The sequence below is a fragment of the Littorina saxatilis genome, linkage group LG9, assembly GCF_037325665.1.
Source record: "Littorina saxatilis isolate snail1 linkage group LG9, US_GU_Lsax_2.0, whole genome shotgun sequence".
Lineage (NCBI taxonomy): Eukaryota > Metazoa > Mollusca > Gastropoda > Littorinimorpha > Littorinidae > Littorina > Littorina saxatilis.
The window spans coordinates 66,809,748-66,829,780 of NC_090253.1; the positions used below are offsets into that span (position 1 = coordinate 66,809,748).

General features: G+C 44.3%; 2 protein-coding genes across 4 annotated transcripts; both read right to left on the reverse strand.

Moving 5' to 3' along the window:
- Positions 1 to 121: 121 nt before the first annotated feature.
- LOC138976888 (zinc finger protein 593-like) lies at positions 122 to 18,905 on the reverse strand. Of its 3 annotated transcripts, none has more exons than XR_011459205.1 (4): positions 18,571 to 18,905; positions 8,719 to 8,781; positions 2,084 to 2,440; positions 122 to 2,025 (listed from the first exon to the last, which is right to left on the reverse strand). XR_011459205.1 is itself a non-coding variant. In XM_070349783.1 (3 exons), exons 1-3 carry the CDS (start codon positions 18,762 to 18,764, stop codon positions 2,257 to 2,259), a joined length of 441 nt encoding a protein of 146 aa, XP_070205884.1. In that variant the 5' UTR covers positions 18,765 to 18,905; the 3' UTR covers positions 122 to 2,256. The 3 variants fall into 3 exon arrangements, 1 of the variants encoding a protein (XP_070205884.1); XR_011459206.1 differs by having other exon boundaries at positions 122 to 1,049; positions 1,539 to 2,440; XM_070349783.1 differs by having other exon boundaries at positions 122 to 2,440.
- Positions 10,973 to 16,274, reverse strand: LOC138976885 (uncharacterized). The gene is made up of 5 exons (XM_070349772.1): positions 13,680 to 16,274; positions 13,100 to 13,252; positions 12,697 to 12,825; positions 12,338 to 12,421; positions 10,973 to 11,878 (listed from the first exon to the last, which is right to left on the reverse strand). Exons 1-5 carry the CDS (start codon positions 16,105 to 16,107, stop codon positions 11,676 to 11,678), a joined length of 2,997 nt encoding a protein of 998 aa, XP_070205873.1. The 5' UTR covers positions 16,108 to 16,274; the 3' UTR covers positions 10,973 to 11,675.
- Positions 18,906 to 20,033: the final 1,128 nt, after the last annotated feature.

A 20,033-nucleotide genomic window follows, 5' to 3' on the forward strand; every position in this document is an offset into this window, starting at 1 on the left:
AACGATTTTGTAAAACATACAGTACTCATCACTACCAGCATGCACTATCTTGGATCCACCCTTCAACAAACACGCAGACAGAATCACTGCTAAAACCACAAACATGTATCTGAATCGCAAGGAAAGTTTTTACATTTTATTAGAATTTCATTCATATTACATGTATCAAGCATAATATTGTGTGGAAAAGCAATATGGATTCATTTTCCAGCAGGCTTATCCCCGCAGGTTATTCTGGGTGCACTGCAGACAAAATGTAAAAGAATCATTTGTCATCTTGAAGAAGCTGGCCCCTCCCACATCTTTACTGCAGCGTCCACTTCTTAGACACGATTTAAATACATTATTTCCAGATCACAATTCTGGACACACATTCCTACTACCAACGGCTTCTTTAAACACAGAAAACTGTATTTGTGCATACATGTATCCAGTATTATAACACTGGTACTGTCACAACATATTTTACAGTGATGCAATCTTCACCACTTTTAACAATACTATCGTGACACCGAACAATTCTATCGTGACACCGAACAATACTATCGTGACACCGAACAATTCTGTCGTGACACCGAACAATACTGTCGTGACACCGAACAATTCTGTCGTGACACCGAACAATACTGTCGTGACACCGAACAATACTGTCGTGACACCGAACAATTCTGTCGTGACACCGAACAATACTGTCGTGACACCGAACAATTCTGTCGTGACACCGAACAATACTGTCGTGACACCGAACAATACTGTCGTGACACCGAACAATACTGTCGTGACACCGAACAATTCTGTCGTGACACCGAACAATTCTTGAACCGTGCAAACTGAAGACACTTGAGTTCAGTGCAACGCTCCACAATCATTTCAAAATTGAAAGCACAATTGCCTGCTCCAAAAAACCAATCAATCAGACAATAATAATCACTGGTGTCCAGTTTCTTTTACACACTGAATAGATGTCTCGTTCTTTCTCACGCACCCTCTTTACCTGTATCTATAGCTCTCTCTCTGCACAATCATTACCAAACCAACATCAAGCACATCTGAACATTTCTTATTACACTGTCCAAAATTTAAAGAACATAGAACCATTTTATTCAATAGTCTGCCAACACACGTTCTGGACTGCAAAACACTCTTGTTTGGAAATACTGATTTAACTATATCTTTGAACACGAAAATATTCTCTGTTGTACAAGACTATGTTATGTTAACTAATCGCTTCGGCTGATATTATATTAACTGTGCAATTGATGTAGCCAGGCATTCTCTCCCTCCCTCTCTCCCTCTCCCTCTCTCTCTCTCTCTCTCTCTCTCTCTCTTTTTACCCTATTTGTATAAAATATAATTAAAGATTATCAAGATAAGTGTTGAAGCTATCACTTGTTCGCCATGTTTTGCTATCTGAATGTGTATTGATTATAAGTTCAAGAACGTGTCCATAAGCAATCTGCTTGTTAACGTTCTCAATGTTGTTATTGTTTGAAACGTGTGTATGAGAATTTGAATAAACACGCTTAAACCAAACACACATGCTCACAAAACAAATCAGTCAGTCAACCATTGTGTCAACAGTCTCTTTCACAGACCCCTCTCTCTCTCTCTCACCCTCTTTACCGGCCTCTCTTGCCACAATCACTACAACAGACCTCTCTCTCTCACCCTCTTTACCGGCCTCTCTTGCTCTCTCTCACCCTCTTTACCGGCCTCTCTTGCCACAATCACTACAACAGACCTCTCTCTCTCTCTCTTGCTCTCTCTCACCCTCTTTACCGGCCTCTCTTGCCACAATCACTACAACAGACCTCTCTCTCTCTCTCTCTTGCTCTCTCTCACCCTCTTTACCGGCCTCTCTTGCCACAATCACTACAACAGACCTCTCTCTCTCTCTCTTGCTCTCTCTCACCCTCTTTACCGGCCTCTCTTGCCACAATCACTACAACAGACCTCTCTCTCTCTCTCTCTTGCTCTCTCTCACCCTCTTTACCGGCCTCTCTTGCCACAATCACTACAACAGACCTCTCTCTCTCTCTCACCCTCTTTACCGGCCTCTCTTGCCACAATCACTACAACAGACCTCTCTCTCTCTCTCTTGCTCTCTCTCACCCTCTCTTGCCACAATCACTACAACAGACCTCTCTCTCTCTCTCTCTTGCTCTCTCTCACCCTCTTTATCGGCCTCTCTTGCCACAATCACTACAAAAACATCACACACACATGCTAACAAAACAAAACAGATGAGTGGGTCGATCAACCATTGGTGTCCATGGTCTCTTTGACAGACTGCGTGGCGACAGACTGCGTGGCGACAGACTGCGTGGCGACAGACTGCGTGGCGACCTTCCCCAGATGCTTGGGCTGCTTGTAGGATCCCATCCCCGCTGCACGCTCCGCTTCCTCCTGGGTGTACGCCTCTGTCTCCAGCGCCTTCAGTCTGAGGACAACAACCATCATTGTATTTGACACAGGGTTCCCCACAGTGCGCCTTCAGTCTGAGGACAACAACCATCATTGTATTTGACACAGGGCCCCCCACAGTGCGCCTTCAGTCTGAGGACAACAACCATCATTGTATTTGACACAGGGCCCCCCACAGTGCGCCTTCAGTCTGAGGACAACAACCATCATTGTATTTGACACAGGGCCCCCCACAGTGCGCCTTCAGTCTGAGGACAACAACCATCATTGTATTTGACACAGGGCCCCCCACAGTGCGCCTTCAGTCTGAGGACAACAACCATCATTGTATTTGACACAGCGCCCCCCACAGTGCGCCTTCAGTCTGAGGACAACAACCATCATTGTATTTGACACAGGGCCCCCCACAGTGCGCCTTCAGTCTGAGGACAACAACCATCATTGTATTTGACACAGGGCCCCCCACAGTGCGCCTTCAGTCTGAGGACAACAACCATCATTGTATTTGACACAGGGCCCCCCACAGTGCGCCTTCAGTCTGAGGACAACAACCATCATTGTATTTGACACAGGGCCCCCCACAGTGCGCCTTCAGTCTGAGGACAACAACCATCATTGTATTTGACACAGGGCCCCCCACAGTGCGCCTTCAGTCTGAGGACAACAACCATCATTGTATTTGACACAGGGCCCCCCACAGTGCGCCTTCAGTCTGAGGACAACAACCATCATTGTATTTGACACAGGGCCCCCCACAGTGCGCCTTCAGTCTGAGGACAACAACCATCATTGTATTTGACACAGGGCCCCCCACAGTGCGCCTTCAGTCTGAGGACAACAACCATCATTGTATTTGACACAGGGCCCCCCACAGTGCGCCTTCAGTCTGAGGACAACAACCATCATTGTATTTGACACAGGGCCCCCCACAGTGCGCCTTCAGTCTGAGGACAACAACCATCATTGTATTTGACACAGGGCCCCCCACAGTGCGCCTTCAGTCTGAGGACAACAACCATCATTGTATTTGACACAGGGCCCCCCACAGTGCGCCTTCAGTCTGAGGACAACAACCATCATTGTATTTGACACAGGGCCCCCCACAGTGCGCCTTCAGTCTGAGGACAACAACCATCATTGTATTTGACACAGGGCCCCCCACAGTGCGCCTTCAGTCTGAGGACAACAACCATCATTGTATTTGACACAGGGTTCCCCACAGTGCGCCTTCAGTCTGAGGACAACAACCATCATTGTATTTGACACAGGGCCCCCCACAGTGCGCCTTCAGTCTGAGGACAACAACCATCATTGTATTTGACACAGGGCCCCCCACAGTGCGCCTTCAGTCTGAGGACAACAACCATCATTGTATTTGACACAGGGTTCCCCACAGTGCGCCTTCAGTCTGAGGACAACAACCATCATTGTATTTGACACAGGGCCCCCCACAGTGCGCCTTCAGTCTGAGGACAACAACCATCATTGTATTTGACACAGGGCCCCCCACAGTGCGCCTTCAGTCTGAGGACAACAACCATCATTGTATTTGACACAGGGCCCCCCACAGTGCGCCTTCAGTCTGAGGACAACAACCATCATTGTATTTGACACAGGGCCCCCCACAGTGCGCCTTCAGTCTGAGGACAACAACCATCATTGTATTTGACACAGGGCCCCCCACAGTGCGCCTTCAGTCTGAGGACAACAACCATCATTGTATTTGACACAGGGCCCCCCACAGTGCGCCTTCAGTCTGAGGACAACAACCATCATTGTATTTGACACAGGGCCCCCCACAGTGCGCCTTCAGTCTGAGGACAACAACCATCATTGTATTTGACACAGGGCCCCCCACAGTGCGCCTTCAGTCTGAGGACAACAACCATCATTGTATTTGACACAGGGCCCCCCACAGTGCGCCTTCAGTCTGAGGACAACAACCATCATTGTATTTGACACAGGGCCCCCCACAGTGTGCCTTCAGTCTGAGGACAACAACCATCATTGTATTTGACCCAGGGTTCCCCACAGTGCGCGTCCCTGCGTCCTATATGCACTAGAAGCCCAAAACACGTACTGTACTAGAATATATGGAGGGGGTCCCGGGATGCACTAGACTTTAAAAGAGCAGGTCCTGGGACGCACTAAATTTCCTTTACTCGTGCATACCGTAGGCGTAGATACCATTAATGTTTTATAAGAACACTGGGACCTTTAGGCTTTTGGACCCTTAGGACCCTCTGAAATTCTGCAGTGGGGGTCCATGGACCCTCTAAAAATTGAAAGTGGGGGTCCCGGGACGCACTAGGAGGGGCGTCCGTGAGGAGCCCTGTTGACATGTTCATGGGTGCAACCTGGAAAATTCCCAAAACCGGCAAAAGTTGGGGTCCAGCTTTTTTAGTATTTAAAATGCCAAAAAAAACCTCTCCTGGAACAAAAACATCGGCAGCCGATGAAACCAAAAACCGGCTGCCGGCGTGTAGCCGGCAGAGTTGCACCCATGCATGTTTAAGATGTTTTATGGACTCAAAGCTCGCATGCACAGACACACATTCATGTACCAGTGTTGTTCCCAGACCCAGGAGGCAATATAACAGTTGGCAATCTTGGTGTAAACCGGTGGAACCATCTGCCAGACTCTGTGGTCTCTGTTCCCACAGTCAACGGCCTCAAGAGTAGTCTTGACCCATATTGGCACAATCTACCCTCAAAATATGATCCTGATTGCCAGATCAAGACATAGAATTTAGTTTTACACTGCCGCGCATTGCCACATATTTGTGCATTTCCCCCCATCACCTTTGGTACGGTGAGCAGGGTCTCACGGGCCTGAACCACTGATCAAGTCAAGTCAAGACAAGTCAAAATATGTACTGGTCAAAATGTCCATGCCGCAAAAGATGTGTCAAAAGACGGGAACGTCCCACTAGTCCGAGGGTTTACTATAGACGCTTGATTTTCCAGTTATTATACCGCCCCTTAAAAGACGGTATATAGGTTTCACTGTGTGTGTGTGTGTGTGTGTTTGTGTGTGTGTGTGTGTGTGTGTGTGTGTGTGTGTGTGTGTGTGAGAACCGATTTCAATGAAATTATGTGTAAGGCTGTAGTACAACCCAGGCTCGATCCTCTCCATAATTCAGGTCGGTGGGATAACTAATTGACCCTCACGGGCAGGCTCGATCCCCTCCATAATTCAGGTCGGTGGGATAACTAATTGACCCTCACGGGCAAAAGGAAACCCGAGGTGCTATATAATATGACTAAAAACTGTAGGCAGTTCGATCACGTAATTGTCCAGTCGGGGCGGTATCCTGATAAATTTAATATCCTTTCTTCAGTCAAAATATAAATAACTAAGTTTCTTGGGGGAAATAGTCAGATTTCTTCAGTCAAAATATAAAACACCACATTATCTTTTTGAATGAAAACAACTCAGTGTTTTTATGAGAATATTCTTCGATTTGGTTCCCACAGCAGTGAAAAACACACGCACGCACGCACACGAACATCCACGCACACATACACACACAAAATAAAAACAAATCAAATTGAATATCCTTTGTTTAAGCGTCTATAGTGAACCCTCGGACTAGTGAACCCTCGGACTAGTGGACCCTCGGACTAGTGGACCCTCGGATTAGTGGACCCTCGGACTAGTGGACCCTCGGACTAGGGTCCTAGTGGACCCTCGGATTAGTGAACCCTCGGACTAGTGGACCCTCGGACTAGTGGACCCTCGGACTAGTGAACCCCTCTCCCTACGACATACTGTGTTTCAAAAGTATCGGACATTTGACCAGCCTGGGGTCAGAACAATGAGTCCGATAACAGAAAATCAGGGTAAGTAACAGAAAATCAGGGTAACAGAAAATCAGGGTAACAGAAAATCAGGGTAAGTAACAGAAAATCAGGGTAACTAACAGAAAATCAGGGTAACAGAAAATCAGGGTAAGTAACAGAAAATCAGGGTAAGTAACAGAAGACTTGAGGCCTGGGAACAACACTGATGCACATTGACTAACACTGAAAAGTGAATACAATCTCTGTAGATCTTGCTGCAGATCAACCTGATGAACTTGGTCTCACTCTTATTCATACTTTTGGTCAGTCCATCAAAGTGAATGAAAGTAAAGACAAGAAGGGCAAAGCCCATACGACTCACATGCTTGACCTTGACCTTTACATAGCAATGACATCATACACTAAGAACTGCTTTACACATTTTTCCTACCAATACATGTGACCTTGACCCAAGGTCAAGGTCATCCAAGGTCATGCAACACAAAGCTGTTAATTCAAGACATAGGAAGTACAATGGTGCTTATTGGCTCTTTCTACCATGAGATATGGTCACTTTTAGTGGTTCACTACCTTATTTTGGTCACATTTCATAAGGGTCAAAGTGACCTTGACCTTGATCATATGTGACCAAATGTGTCTCATGATGAAGGCATAACATGTGCCCCACATAATGTTTAAGTTTGAAACAGTTATCTTCCATAGTTCAGGGTCAAGGTCACTTCAAAATATGTATACAATCCAACTTTGAAGAGCTCCTGTGACCTTGACCTTGAAGCAAGGTAAACCAAACTGGTATCAAAAGATGGGGCTTACTTTGCCCTATATATCATATATAGGTGAGGTATTGAATCTCAAAAACTTCAGAGAAAATGGGAAAAATGTGAAAAATAGCTGTTTTTTAGACAACATTTATGGCCCCTGCGACCTTGACCTTGAAGCAAGGTCAAGATGCTATGTATGTTTTTTGGGGCCTTGTCATCATACACCATCTTGCCAAATTTGGTACTGATAGACTGAATAGTGTCCAAGAAATATCCAACGTTAAAGTTTTCCGGACGGACGGACGGACGGACGTCCGGACGGACGGACGGACGGACGGACGGACGGACGACTCGGGTGAGTACATAGACTCACTTTTGCTTCGCATGTGAGTCAAAAATGAGCAGATAGAAAGATCAAGCCCACTGAAAGAATCTCACAAACACAGAAGGTGGGAGGCACACACAGAAGGTGGGAGACACACACAGAAGGTGGGAGACACACACAGAAGGTGGGAGACACACACAGAAGGTGGGAGACACACACAGAAGGTGGGAGACACACACAGAAGGTGGGAGGCACACACAGAAGGTGGGAGGCACACACAGAAGGTGGGAGGCACACACAGAAGGTGGGAGGCACACACAGAAGGTGGGAGGCACACACAGAAGGTGGGAGACACACACAGAAGGTGGGAGACACACACAGAAGGTGGGAGACACACACAGAAGGTGGGAGACACACACAGAAGGTGGGAGACACACACAGAAGGTGGGAGGCACACACAGAAGGTGGGAGGCACACACAGAAGGTGGGAGACACACACAGAAGGTGGGAGGCACACACAGAAGGTGGGAGGCACACACAGAAGGTGGGAGACACACACAGAAGGTGGGAGGCACACACAGAAGGTGGGAGACACACACAGAAGGTGGGAGACACACACAGAAGGTGGGAGGCACACACAGAAGGTGGGAGGCACACACAGAAGGTGGGAGGCACACACAGAAGGTGGGAGGCACACACAGAAGGTGGGAGGCACACACAGAAGGTGGGAGGCACACACAGAAGGTGGGAGACACACACAGAAGGTGGGAGGCACACACAGAAGGTGGGAGGCACACACAGAAGGTGGGAGGCACACACAGAAGGTGGGAGACACACACAGAAGGTGGGAGACACACACAGAAGGTGGGAGGCACACACAGAAGGTGGGAGGCACACACAGAAGGTGGGAGGCACACACAGAAGGTGGGAGGCACACACAGAAGGTGGGAGGCACACACAGAAGGTGGGAGACACACACAGAAGGTGGGAGGCACACACAGAAGGTGGGAGGCACACACAGAAGGTGGGAGACACACACAGAAGGTGGGAGGCACACACAGAAGGTGGGAGACACACACAGAAGGTGGGAGACACACACAGAAGGTGGGAGGCACACACAGAAGGTGGGAGACACACACAGAAGGTGGGAGACACACACAGAAGGTGGGAGACACACACAGAAGGTGGGAGGCACACACAGAAGGTGGGAGACACACACAGAAGGTGGGAGGCACACACAGAAGGTGGGAGGCACACACAGAAGGTGGGAGGCACACACAGAAGGTGGGAGACACACACAGAAGGTGGGAGGCACACACAGAAGGTGGGAGGCACACACAGAAGGTGGGAGGCACACACAGAGAAATGTTCTTTTTCTTTTTAAACACTACGAGATTTGCATACCTTCTTTTGTGTGGCTTTCCTTTGAAATGATCCTTCAGCGCTGTACTGTTGACAAAGTACTTTCTGCAACAAAAATATGATCGAGTCAAAAAACCAAAGATTAAGATAATTTCATTGTTTCACATTACATCACACCAATGAGTTCCAGGGGAGTGCCATCATTTTGAATTAATTTAGCCTTCGCCAGACTGCGCCTTTGACTACACACAGAAGACGGTGTGGGTCAGTCTGACTCAAAGAAGCAAAAATGAGCACAAACCCCTTCACCGATGGTGTGGGTCCACTTGGACCCATGACTCTCAACGAAGCAAAACTTATGTGTACCCCTTTGCAGACGGTGTGGAAAGCAGGCCCACATCTTTGTAACAGTGACACGTGCCAGAAATGACCTGTCGCCTTTGTGTTTTTTGTTTATATACCTAGTTAATAGTTTATAAAAAAAATTAGGAAAAGAAAGAAGTGTGGGTGCCTGAAGCATTTAAAAATGTCATTGAAAAATTCCAAATAGTTAAATGAAATCGGCAATTAAAGACACTTCTGGGTCCATATGGACCCACAACGTCAGGCCTCACCTGGTACAATATATATCTATATCACATGCACCTGGAACCATGTACACAATGCAGCAAGTCCCAACTGGATGAACAACCGCTGGGTCGGATTGGTTAAAATTAAGATGTTAGTGTTTGGGCTCTTTTTACGATAATCAATTCTAGGGTCTATATAATAAGCAGCTAGCTGCGAGTTCCACGAACCCCTGGAAATTATGACTCAGATCATTTTTGTCTAGTTTAATGATGAGTTTTTTTCCAAGTTGATTGGCAGTACACATCCTTGTTACTGTGACTGTGTCAGTGTTATCAAGATACAAGATACAAGAAATTTTATTGTCCTCATCAATACAAGGAAATTTGGCACTGGTATTATCTCTGTGTCAGTGTATCATCCCTGCACTGGTATTATCCCTGTGTTAGTGTTATCATACCGGCACTGGTATTAACTATTATCCCTGTCAGTGTATCATCCCTGCACTGGTAGTGGTATTATCCCTGTGTCAGTGTTATCATCCCTGCACTGGTATTATCCCTGTGTCAGTGTATCATCCCTGCACTGGTATTATCCCTGTGTCAGTGTTATCATCCCTGCACTGGTATTATCCCTGTGTCAGTGTATCATCCCTGCACTGGTATTATCCCTGTGTTAGTGTTATCATCCCTGCACTGGTATTATCCCTGTGTTAGTGTTATCATCCCTGCACTGGTATTATCCCTGTGTCAGTGTATCATCCCTGCACTGGTATTATCCCTGTGTCAGTGTATCATCCCTGCACTGATATTATCCCTGTGTTAGTGTTATCATCTCTGCACTGGTATTATCCCTGTGTCAGCGTATCATCCCTGCACTGGTATTATCCCTGTGTCAGTGTTATCATCCCTGCACTGGTATTATCCCTGTGTCAGTGTATCATCCCCGCACTGGTATTATCCCTGTGTCAGTGTATCATCCCTGCACTGGTATTATCCCTGTGTCAGTGTATCATCCCCGCACTGGTATTATCCCTGTGTCAGTGTATCATCCCCGCACTGGTATTATCCCTAACTATGCACACAGTGACACACACATTTACACAGTACAGTGAATGCATTTGGGCATGATTTCCTTTTGTAACACTAACACTGCCTTTCTGAAAGATAACAAGCAGATCAAAGCTGAATTGAACTTTTCTTTGGGTGGAAGGAGGAACATTTTCTGATTTAGCTCCACATAAGATTTGTGATGAATCTAAAAACGTTAACTTTCAGTATGTGATGTCACTTCCACGGGGCTATTGTATAGATCTCTTCTTTTCCTCTCTCTTTATATCTGTATTCTATGAGAAGTGTTTGTGTCTGAACTTTACACATCTAGCATGTGCATTGCGGAGGCGCAAAGAAAGGCCGGGAGAAAGGCCAGGTCATAAGACTGATCAAATGAGACATTTCAAAACCACAACACATGAAGCAGTTACAGATTGTAAACAAGGCAATACATGTCCAGATTTAGCCATGTGATTGTGAGCTTCATCATCACAGACATCACACTTCATGAAGTTTAAAGTGTTCGTTCTTCTTTCACTATCTGATGTAATGTTCAAGGGACAATATCTGGAGCATGCCTTAAACACACATCACTCACCCAACTGTCTCACACAATGTGTATACCCACATTCTCTTTCTCTCTTTCTCTCACACAACACACATGTATACAAATGAGTTGTTCTCCCCTCTTGGTTACTAAAACCAGGAAAGTGGAACCAATGTTCAATTGTCTGGAATTGTCTGTTTTTAGTTATTTTTGAAGAGCCCCGATGTTGCAGATTATGGAAAGCTTTTCAAAATAGCAGTACCTGGTATGGATCTTCACAAATGTGGGATTAAAGTGCACTACTCGCCCACCGATGACAGCGTTACACTGTGACACCTTTCTGTTATTATGGTTAAAATGCCTTTTGTTCTTGAAACAAACTATACCTGTTGTTGAAGTCCTTGATAAACAATGTTCATTAGACATATATGAAATAAAAAAGCGATTAAGGTTTTGGGTGTGGGGCGAAGCGTTTACTGTGACACCGTAACGCTGTTAAAGAGAGGTGCTGACAATACCATAGACACAGTTAAGACAAGGACCAGCATTCCCTTAACACCACAGCATGTTTGCTAATGACCCTTGCACTATAGCACAGCATGTAGAACATTATTTTGCTGCTTGGGTTTTGACTACAGTTAATTGTAGATAATTAACAACAGCATTACACGTGACACCAAAATCATGAAGAATACTTTTTAAACAAAGCAAACAAATGAAAACGTCTTTTGAGTTTTATTTAAATCATGAATACTGATTGGGCAAAACACAACACCTTGTTGCCCCTTCTAGAAACATTTGTGCACAAATTTAACAAAACGGTTTAAATAAATTCAGGAGAACTTGAAGCCGTCGACTGTCCATTCTCGACAGCTTCTTCCACGCGGTATGAGAGTGACGTGAGTGGCAACCACCATGTCGTTCCCCACCAGCTGCACATCGTCAATGTCAGGGTGGAGGAATACTTCCGCGTTTGTGGCATGCGGTTTGAGAAACCGCACTTGGAGCTCATTGGCATGGACCGCAGTGACGACTCCTGCACATGTATACACAAAACAGAAACATGCTGACAACTTCTATTCCTGCAAAATATGAATGTTAAAAAGTGTAAACAAAATAATTGATTCCTCACCCATCAACAGCTTAGAGCTAAACTTGGATAAAAACAATTCTGGGCTAAATAAGATGACTTGAGCACCCTAAATTAAATTAAAAAGTATGCGTTAAATATTTTTTTGGAAAAGTTGGCTAAAATGGAAGAAACTTATTTTGCACATTTAGCCCAGTATTGTTCTTGTCCCGATAAAGCTTCCTCCTCGAATGTTGGGGGTTCGATCCCCAACCAAGTCAAAACAATGATTTTAAAATTTACATTGCAGCAGCTGTCCTGGCAAGGCACCTTGGCAGTAAAGTAAATGTGTTGAGAGTTGTGTGATGTTCCCGAACCTTCTTGAAAACAATTTCCTTTTCATTGAGTGTAACAAGGCATGTTTACCTGGATAATGTCGGTCTGGGTACTTCACGACAACACAGGTGTTCACCGTCACATTCGCAACGTCGCGTTGGCCGTTTGTGGCATCTGAAACAATAAGATAAAAATACAATAACAAATGTAACATTTTGAAAAACCTGTAACTGTCGTTTACCCTGCATGATTGAATGGGCGTAAGTAAAGCAACATGAAGACAAAACCTGTCGTTATCTGCTCGTGTATAGGCGAGCAGCCGATCTATGCTTTTGGCACAGGAACAAATCCAAATAGTACACAAGTAGTTTGATATTATGAAAAATATGTTCCTGTCGTTTAAATTTCAGTAAATGATTGACTGGGTGTTAAGCGACAGGAAAACAAACCTGTTGTTCTCTGCTGTGCCTCCGCGTCATCTTGCAGGACCAAGGCATCCGCATCATGCATTGCAATGTCATCCAGATCTCGTTGAGCGACAGCCACTTCGTCTTGCGCGGCATCATCTTGGACAGCCGCTGCAAAATACAGTTAATTTAGAAAATCTTCCTCATCTTGCTCAGCAACAACAGCCACCTCTTCTTGCGCAGCATCATCTCAGACAGCCGCTGCAAAATACAGTCAATTTAGAAAATCGGCTAAGTATCCAGGCAAGTAGCAGACACTTTTGGCACCGGAATAAATCCAAAAAGTACTCAAGTAGTTTGATATTATGAAAAACCTGTTTCTGTCGTTTAGATTACCATAAATGATTGACTGGGTCAGTGGGTATTAAGCACCGTGCAAACAGACCTGTAGTTCTCTGCTGTGCATCGGCCTCATCTCGAACAGCAATGGCATCCACCTCATCTTGCAGGACCATGGCATCCGCAGCGTGCGTCGCATCCACATCTCGCTCATCAACGACAGCCACCTCTTCTTGTGCATCAACATCTTGGACAGCCGCTGCAAAATAAAGCTAATTAAGATAATCTGCCGTGTTTGTTTTTAAAAGTAATATACTTTTGGCAGGGAAAAAATCTGTAGCAAAGCAAGCATTTGTTGTAAGCCTTGTATTAACTAATATGTTTCAATTCCAGTGCAAATAGTAATATTTTGACTAAATCAGGTCCCAATGGGGAGTTATCGGAAAGCAAAATTTAAAAGCAGGTTTTTGTTGTGATAATGTCTTGAATAGACCTTATTGACGAGCAATTGCTGCAGCCCCAAAGACCTCGTTCTGGACCAGTGGCATCATGACAGTCGTCTGTGAAAGATTGCAACATTGTGACAAAGGAATGACATAACCACAAACAGTGTACTCAGAAACCAGAACGATGCTTTAGGGGCTTTGAACAGTAATTGCGGGTGAATAAACTTGAAATACACCTACCTCTTCTGCGTTGTTTGCTGAGTGAGACCCGGTCCCAGAAGCCACAGAATTCCTCGTTGACACAGGTGATACCAGGTTGTGGGGCAATGCAGAATTCGCAAAAGCAGCTTCGTTCTCGGGTGGACACAACATAGGGCATTAAGCCCCTGAAGCAGTGGAGTGTTCTGCTGCCTTTGATGGCCTTGACATCTGGCCCAGCCCGTGACGGTCTGGTTCTGTTGATGATTCCTCCCTCGACGAACACAAATGTTCGTCTGTTGTGGCAGTGCAGGTTGGGTTGTGCTGGCTTTGTCAGGGAGGTTTTACCGAAGCGGTACAGATCACGAGCATTGGCAATGATTGCTCTCCTTCTGCGGACAGCAAGAAAGGCTATCCTCTTCACAACGCCGATCTCTGCGTCGCAAGGGCCCTTACCGTGCCTTGTCCCAAAGAAGTGTTTCTCGGTCATGATTCCGGTGTCGTCTGCGGCAAACGAGGCATCCGCAAAGTTGGTTTTGCATTTATATTGGGACGGACATCCATCAGAAAAGTGTACGACCTTCTGAAAGGACAAGCCACGTTGTTCGAGTAGATTGGTCACAGACAGCTGGAAATGCTGGACTGCATGGCTGTCATGCTTGAGATCAGACGAAACAAACACAAATGATTCTGTAACAGTCTCATCATCATCAGGGCACCGATACGTCGCAACGATTGGGTGGATGGTGATTTGCTGTCGCCCCCAATGAGCACCCTGGGCTTCGTCCTGGTAGATGCACGTCATGTTTTCGCCAAAGTCCATGCACATCAACAGCCATCCCTGTGGAATGTTTTTTTGCAGCAAAGCATATTGTTTATGTTGCCATTTAGCATTGGCGAGGTGTCGTGAAAAGGTCACCAATTCCTCTTCCAATTCAGTGATCAGCTGGTCGAAGGGACCCTCCTTATTTCGCAGGAGTCGGCGACTCGTTGTTTTCTGTTCTCCAGTCCGGTCATGATATGTCTGTTGCTCAAGACCCCATGATTGCCAGAGACACACAGCATCTGCATGGTCATCCAATACAGGCTGCAATCTCTCTCGAACAGCAGCAACTCCACACTGTCGGCACTTCCTGTCGATGCATTTCTTGACGTTGACCGCTGCATTGCAGATGGTTATGTTCGCCAGATCATACTTGCTTGGTCCGAGAAAAAGCTGCCGCTGATCTTTCTTCGCCAGAAAACTGTTGACTGCTGCAATTTTCAGGTCCACATTGGCGCAGTATTCACAACAACAGGCACGGAGCTTGTTGTGCTTCACCGTCTTGATGTGTTTGGGCCTGCACTTGGCAAATCTGGAGAAGGAGATACGAGCATCACTATGATCGTCCTTGAACTCCTTGTACGTCTCAAGCAGAGTCTTTTCCATGAATCGTTTTGACGTTCCTTTGGCACTAACAGACGTCACCCCAGGGTCTGTCCGGGAAACATCTCCCCGCTCAAAGAACTCTTGAACTGATTTTTGGGTTGATTCCGATAGCCTGTCTTTTCGGCGAACTATGCCATCCTCCTTGTCTCGGCTTCCATAGCATTCTTGCAGATATTTCCAACTTATTCCAAAATCTCGGCGAACTTTACTCACCTCGCCTTTGTTTCTTTTTAGACTGGTTGCCAAAATCCGTCCAAATAATACCCTTTTCTTGCGATGTTCTTTTTTTCTGCTGTTTTTAATGTTTTTGTACTGGTTTTGCAACTCCTTCATCATTTCAGTTGAGTAGTGTTGTTCTTTTCTCTTGCCAGCTGAATGAATGCCAAGTTCTTCCATGGCCCTGGTTTTTCGTGGACTCTTGACTGATGTTAGCTTATCAAGAACCTCAGCAAACTTCTGTGGGTCCTCAGGCATACTCTTGATGACTTTGTTAACTGCCTTCCTTTTAGCATCAATGGTGTTGTAGCCCTGTCCAATTTCTTCCTCGGGAACAATGGGAGGTGTACTTTCAACTTTCTCTCGCTTCTCAGCTTTCTCTTGTGCCCGCTTTTCTCGCCGTATTTTGTTGACTGCAGCCTTTTTCTGTGGTGTAAATTTTGCTCTTAACTTTTGTTGTCTTAGTCTTGCTGCCTCTCTCTCAACCTCACTTGCTGCCCTAGTTTTCACCTTGGGCTTGTTCAGGGGCAGACCTTCTTCTTTTTTCTTTTCCCGGCATCTTTTTACACGAATGTTTGTAAGCAAACGCTGCTGTGCCTTTTGCTCTTCGGTCATGTTTGATTTGAACACCTTTATTCTCTCATTCTCACGTTCTCTATGTTCTCTGAACATGACCGGGTCATCCTTCAGACGTTCCCTGTACCGACGCTGATTTTTGGCTGCTTTGCTGATGCCGTCGTCAGCAGCATCGTCGATCGGTTCTGCCTCAACATCCCTAAAATTCCTTTTTTGAAAGAGCCGGTTGGACACTCGCAACGATTCCATTGTGCATCTAGAAGACCAGGACACAAGAAGGAACAAAAAAATTAAAACCAAAATTTTAAAAGATGAGAATTGGAATAAGACCCTAATAGTATAAAGTAAACAGACTGCCTGTGATCCATAAGTTTGAGATTTGGGTTAGGTCTGAATCTGAATAAATACGTCTCAGGAGCTAATTTTGGCTATTGTTGAAAAAAAAAAAAGAAGTCTTGTTTACGGTAACATGGCTGATTTTTTTTTCCATTTTTGTCCAATTGTAATTTTTTTGTTCGATTTTATTCAATTTTGTTTTAAAACGATCACTTTATTTTCTGTCTTCGCTAGGCAAACAGTTTACGACCGGCAATTTTACAACGCAGACACTTTTTTTCTTTTCAGATGATCACCAAAAAAAAAGATTTGAGTCGGGCCTAAAAATTAGGGTCGGTCAAGATACCGTAAACAGACCTATTTTTGTGTGTGTGGCATAAACAGACACGAGAAGGGTCTCACTGGATTACTCAGGATAGGCTTACACTGTAACCGCCCCATGGGAAACAAGCAGCCTATTCAATGGTGTCACATGAAATGTAGTTAACTATTTTGACAAATTTCCGTATAAAACACAATATATTAATATTATAAACAGCGTATGGCTTAAACACTAAATCAAAAACATGCAAAGTTCACTCAAATGTTTTACAACACAAACTAAATGACGATATTTAGGAAAACACATTGTGCATTTCATACGACTCCACATCCGGTATTCAATGGTGTCACATGAAATGTAGTTCACTATGTTAATCAATTTCCAGATAAAACACAATAAATTAATATTATAAAGAGTGTATGGCTTGAACACTAAGTCAAAAGCATGCAAAGTTAACTCAAATGTTTCAACACAAACTAAATGACAATATTCAGGAAAACCCAATTGTGCGTTTCATGCGACTCCACATCCGGAAGCAAGGAATGGAATTCAGTTGTCACATGAAACGCACAAATCTTTTTTTCAGATAAAAGCAAGATAATGATCAAACCATATAATGAAATGTACACAATTCATATGCGGTTGAAAAGTACAAGGGCACCTACTTAGAAATGTTACAAATTTCCTGTTCAAAACGGCAAAATTGTAGCAAATCGTAAAAAGAACAACGTTCGTTTCATGCAACTCCAGCAAATGAAAACCTGCACTGAAATTTGGCGTCACACTGAGATTAATGGTACGTTAGCAACTAATCATCAATCTAACTTTCTTTCATTTAGTTTCACAACAGGCTTCATAATTATTCTCAGAATGCAAGTTCTTTATTATATTTAGTGACAATGAGTTCGATTGGAAGCGTGTTAATCGCTTTTCTCAGTGTACGAAGACATTGCGTTTCATGTAACACCACAGGCTCTTTGACTCGATGTCATGTATTCTTAAATCTTCATAGATATTCTACATGCCAAATGTGTGAAACTAAGTCGAACAAACGCTGAGCAATGGGACTGGAACATGTATTAATATAAAGTAGAAATAAAGTACATTTACTTACCAAACGTTGAAAGTTGCGCGAACCACAACGGCACACGTGCGTTTCTGGTAAAAAACCATCCCATAATATTGTGACATCACGCGTTGTTTCTTCTTCACGTGACTAGTGTCGATTTGAAATTGCTCAAAACGTCACAGAAATGTGTGTTCTTCACGAGTCAGTTCCGGTGTTGATAAAATGTTGACCGAGATTTTTGTCCAAGTTTGTGTAAATCGCGTTTGAAAATTGCTAACACGTTGCGTTTCATATGTGACGCTGAAATGAAATAGCCGTACAGGATATTTATTACACGCTTGAGCATTCCATTTACAAATTGATACTGATATCCAAAGCATGGCAAGTTCATTTGCATGTCTGCTGACAACATTTGTCGTCTGCTAAACCAAACAAAATGCGTCCGTGTTCGAGAGGTTGGCTGTGACACCATGGGCAACGCACGTTAGCAAAAGTTTGTGGTCGCCGTTTATCGATTACACAAAGCAAAATCACTTAATTTGAGTTTGAATCTTTCTATGAAGCTATTATCTGTGGCTGAATGTTATAATCGTTCAACGGGTACCATTCACTTTTCAACAAGCAAGCTTGGAAAGTGAGTGGTGTCGGCATTCCCATTTTCGGACGCCATTTTGAGGGGTTTTTCGTTAGAATTTTTTAATTTGCTAATATAATTTTCCAATTTGGGGCAGTGGGTTGCTCATGGTGGTTCTTTCACAATCGACAAACACAACACATAGTTAAAACTTGTCAAAACATATGCTTCTGCAGAGTTATTGCTGTTTTCACATACCACACCTCACAGTCACCAACTAGGGAGAACAACTCAAATATGTATACTTGTATGCAACACATCTCACTGTCTCAGGGGACTGTCTCTCAGTAGTGTAACACACATTCTATAATTCACTTTCTTTCTTCCACACAAACAGCGTGAAAGACATACGCGCAATGCAGGCAGTAGTGTTGTGCCGCCCCTGGTTTGTCGAGATCCACACTTTGGTTCAACAGACCTTTGGCTGTGTCTGGCAACATGTCCGTCTGAATCTGGTCTAAATCTTTCGTCTTCCTCTTCAGTCTGTACTTCTCTTTCAACGGCTTGTCGCCTTTGTGTTGCTTCTTCCTGGCTAACCTACCCATTATGAACAATTCGTTAGCTGGGAAGACCACAGATCACAGGCAAATTCTGTTTCTAGTTTCTTGTTGTGCGTCAAGTATCAGATGTCCTCGTGGAGTAAGCTTTACTCTTTCCACCTCGAATGCAAGAGAAGGAGCAAGGGACTAAACTCCTGTTCTACTTGTTGCGACCCATCTCGTCATCGGCGCTTTTCCGGAAATGACCTGCGCTTTGTTGGAATTCCAACAATGGTCGCCATTGTAGGAATTCCAACTTTGCGCTACGCAATTCTAGAAATGTACCGCGCGCATAGTGAGAATTCTGCTCTTTCTTAGAATGCGATGTAAAATGATACAAGTCATGATGGCCCATGATGATCCTTGTGTTTTAAAGTGATCGCTTAGTCTTGAAAAAGCAGATGCATTGTATAACGCACCAAACCAACCGAATTACAACAAGTCGCGTAAGGCGAAAATACAATATTTAGTCAAGTAGCTGTCAAACTCACAGAATGAAACTGAACGCAATGCAACGCAGCAAGACCGTATACTCGTGGTCCACCGCTCATGGCATAGGCAGTGAAATTGACAAGAAGAGCGGGGTAGTGGTTACGCTATGCTGCATAGCACGCTTTTCTGTACCTCTCTTCGTTTTAACTTTCTGAGCGTGTTTTTAATCCAAACATATCATATCTATATATTTTTGGAATCAGGAACCGACAAGGAATAAGATGAAAGTGTTTTTTTGATTTCGAAAAAAAAATGTTGATAATAATTTTTATATATTTAATTTTCAGAGCTTGTTTTTAATCCGAATATAACATATTTATATGTTTTTGGAATCAGCAAATGATGGAGAATAAGATAAACGTAAATTTGGATCGTTTTATAAATTTTTATTTTTTTTTACAATTTTCAGATTTTTAATGACCAAAGTCATTAATTAATTTTTAAGCCACCAAGCTGAAATGCAATACCGAACCCCGGGCTTCGTCGAAGAGTACTTGACCAAAATTTCAACCAATTTGGTTGAAAAATGAGGGCGTGACAGTGCCGCCTCAACTTTCACGAAAAGCCGGATATGACGTCATCAAAGACATTTATCAAAAAAATGAAAAAAACGTTTGGGGATTTCATACCCAGGAACTCTCATGTCAAATTTCATAAAGATCGGTCCAGTAGTTTAGTCTGAATCGCTCTACACACACACACACACGCACACACGCACACACACACGCACACACGCACATACACCACGACCCTCGTTTCGATTCCCCCTCGATGTTAAAATAT

What these genes read in the sequence shown, in the direction of transcription:
- LOC138976885 (XM_070349772.1), bottom strand. Translation starts at nt 16,107, where the DNA reads ATGGAATCGTTGCGAGTGTCCAACCGGCTCTTTCAAAAAAGGAATTTT. An exon ending in TGCACAGCAGAGAACTACAG is followed by an intron (nt 12,826 to 13,099) that starts GTCTGTTTGCAC and finishes TGTATTTTGCAG; the next exon opens with CGGCTGTCCAAGATGATGCC. An exon ending in GGCACAGCAGAGAACAACAG is followed by an intron (nt 12,422 to 12,696) that starts GTTTGTTTTCCT and finishes TTATTGTTTCAG; the next exon opens with ATGCCACAAACGGCCAACGC.
- LOC138976888 (XM_070349783.1), bottom strand. Translation starts at nt 18,764, where the DNA reads ATGGGTAGGTTAGCCAGGAAGAAGCAACACAAAGGCGACAAGCCGTTG. An exon ending in CACTACTGCCTGCATTGCGC is followed by an intron (nt 8,782 to 18,570) that starts GTATGTCTTTCA and finishes TTTTTGTTGCAG; the next exon opens with AAAGTACTTTGTCAACAGTA. An exon ending in GGAAAGCCACACAAAAGAAG is followed by an intron (nt 2,441 to 8,718) that starts GTATGCAAATCT and finishes TGTTGTCCTCAG; the next exon opens with ACTGAAGGCGCTGGAGACAG.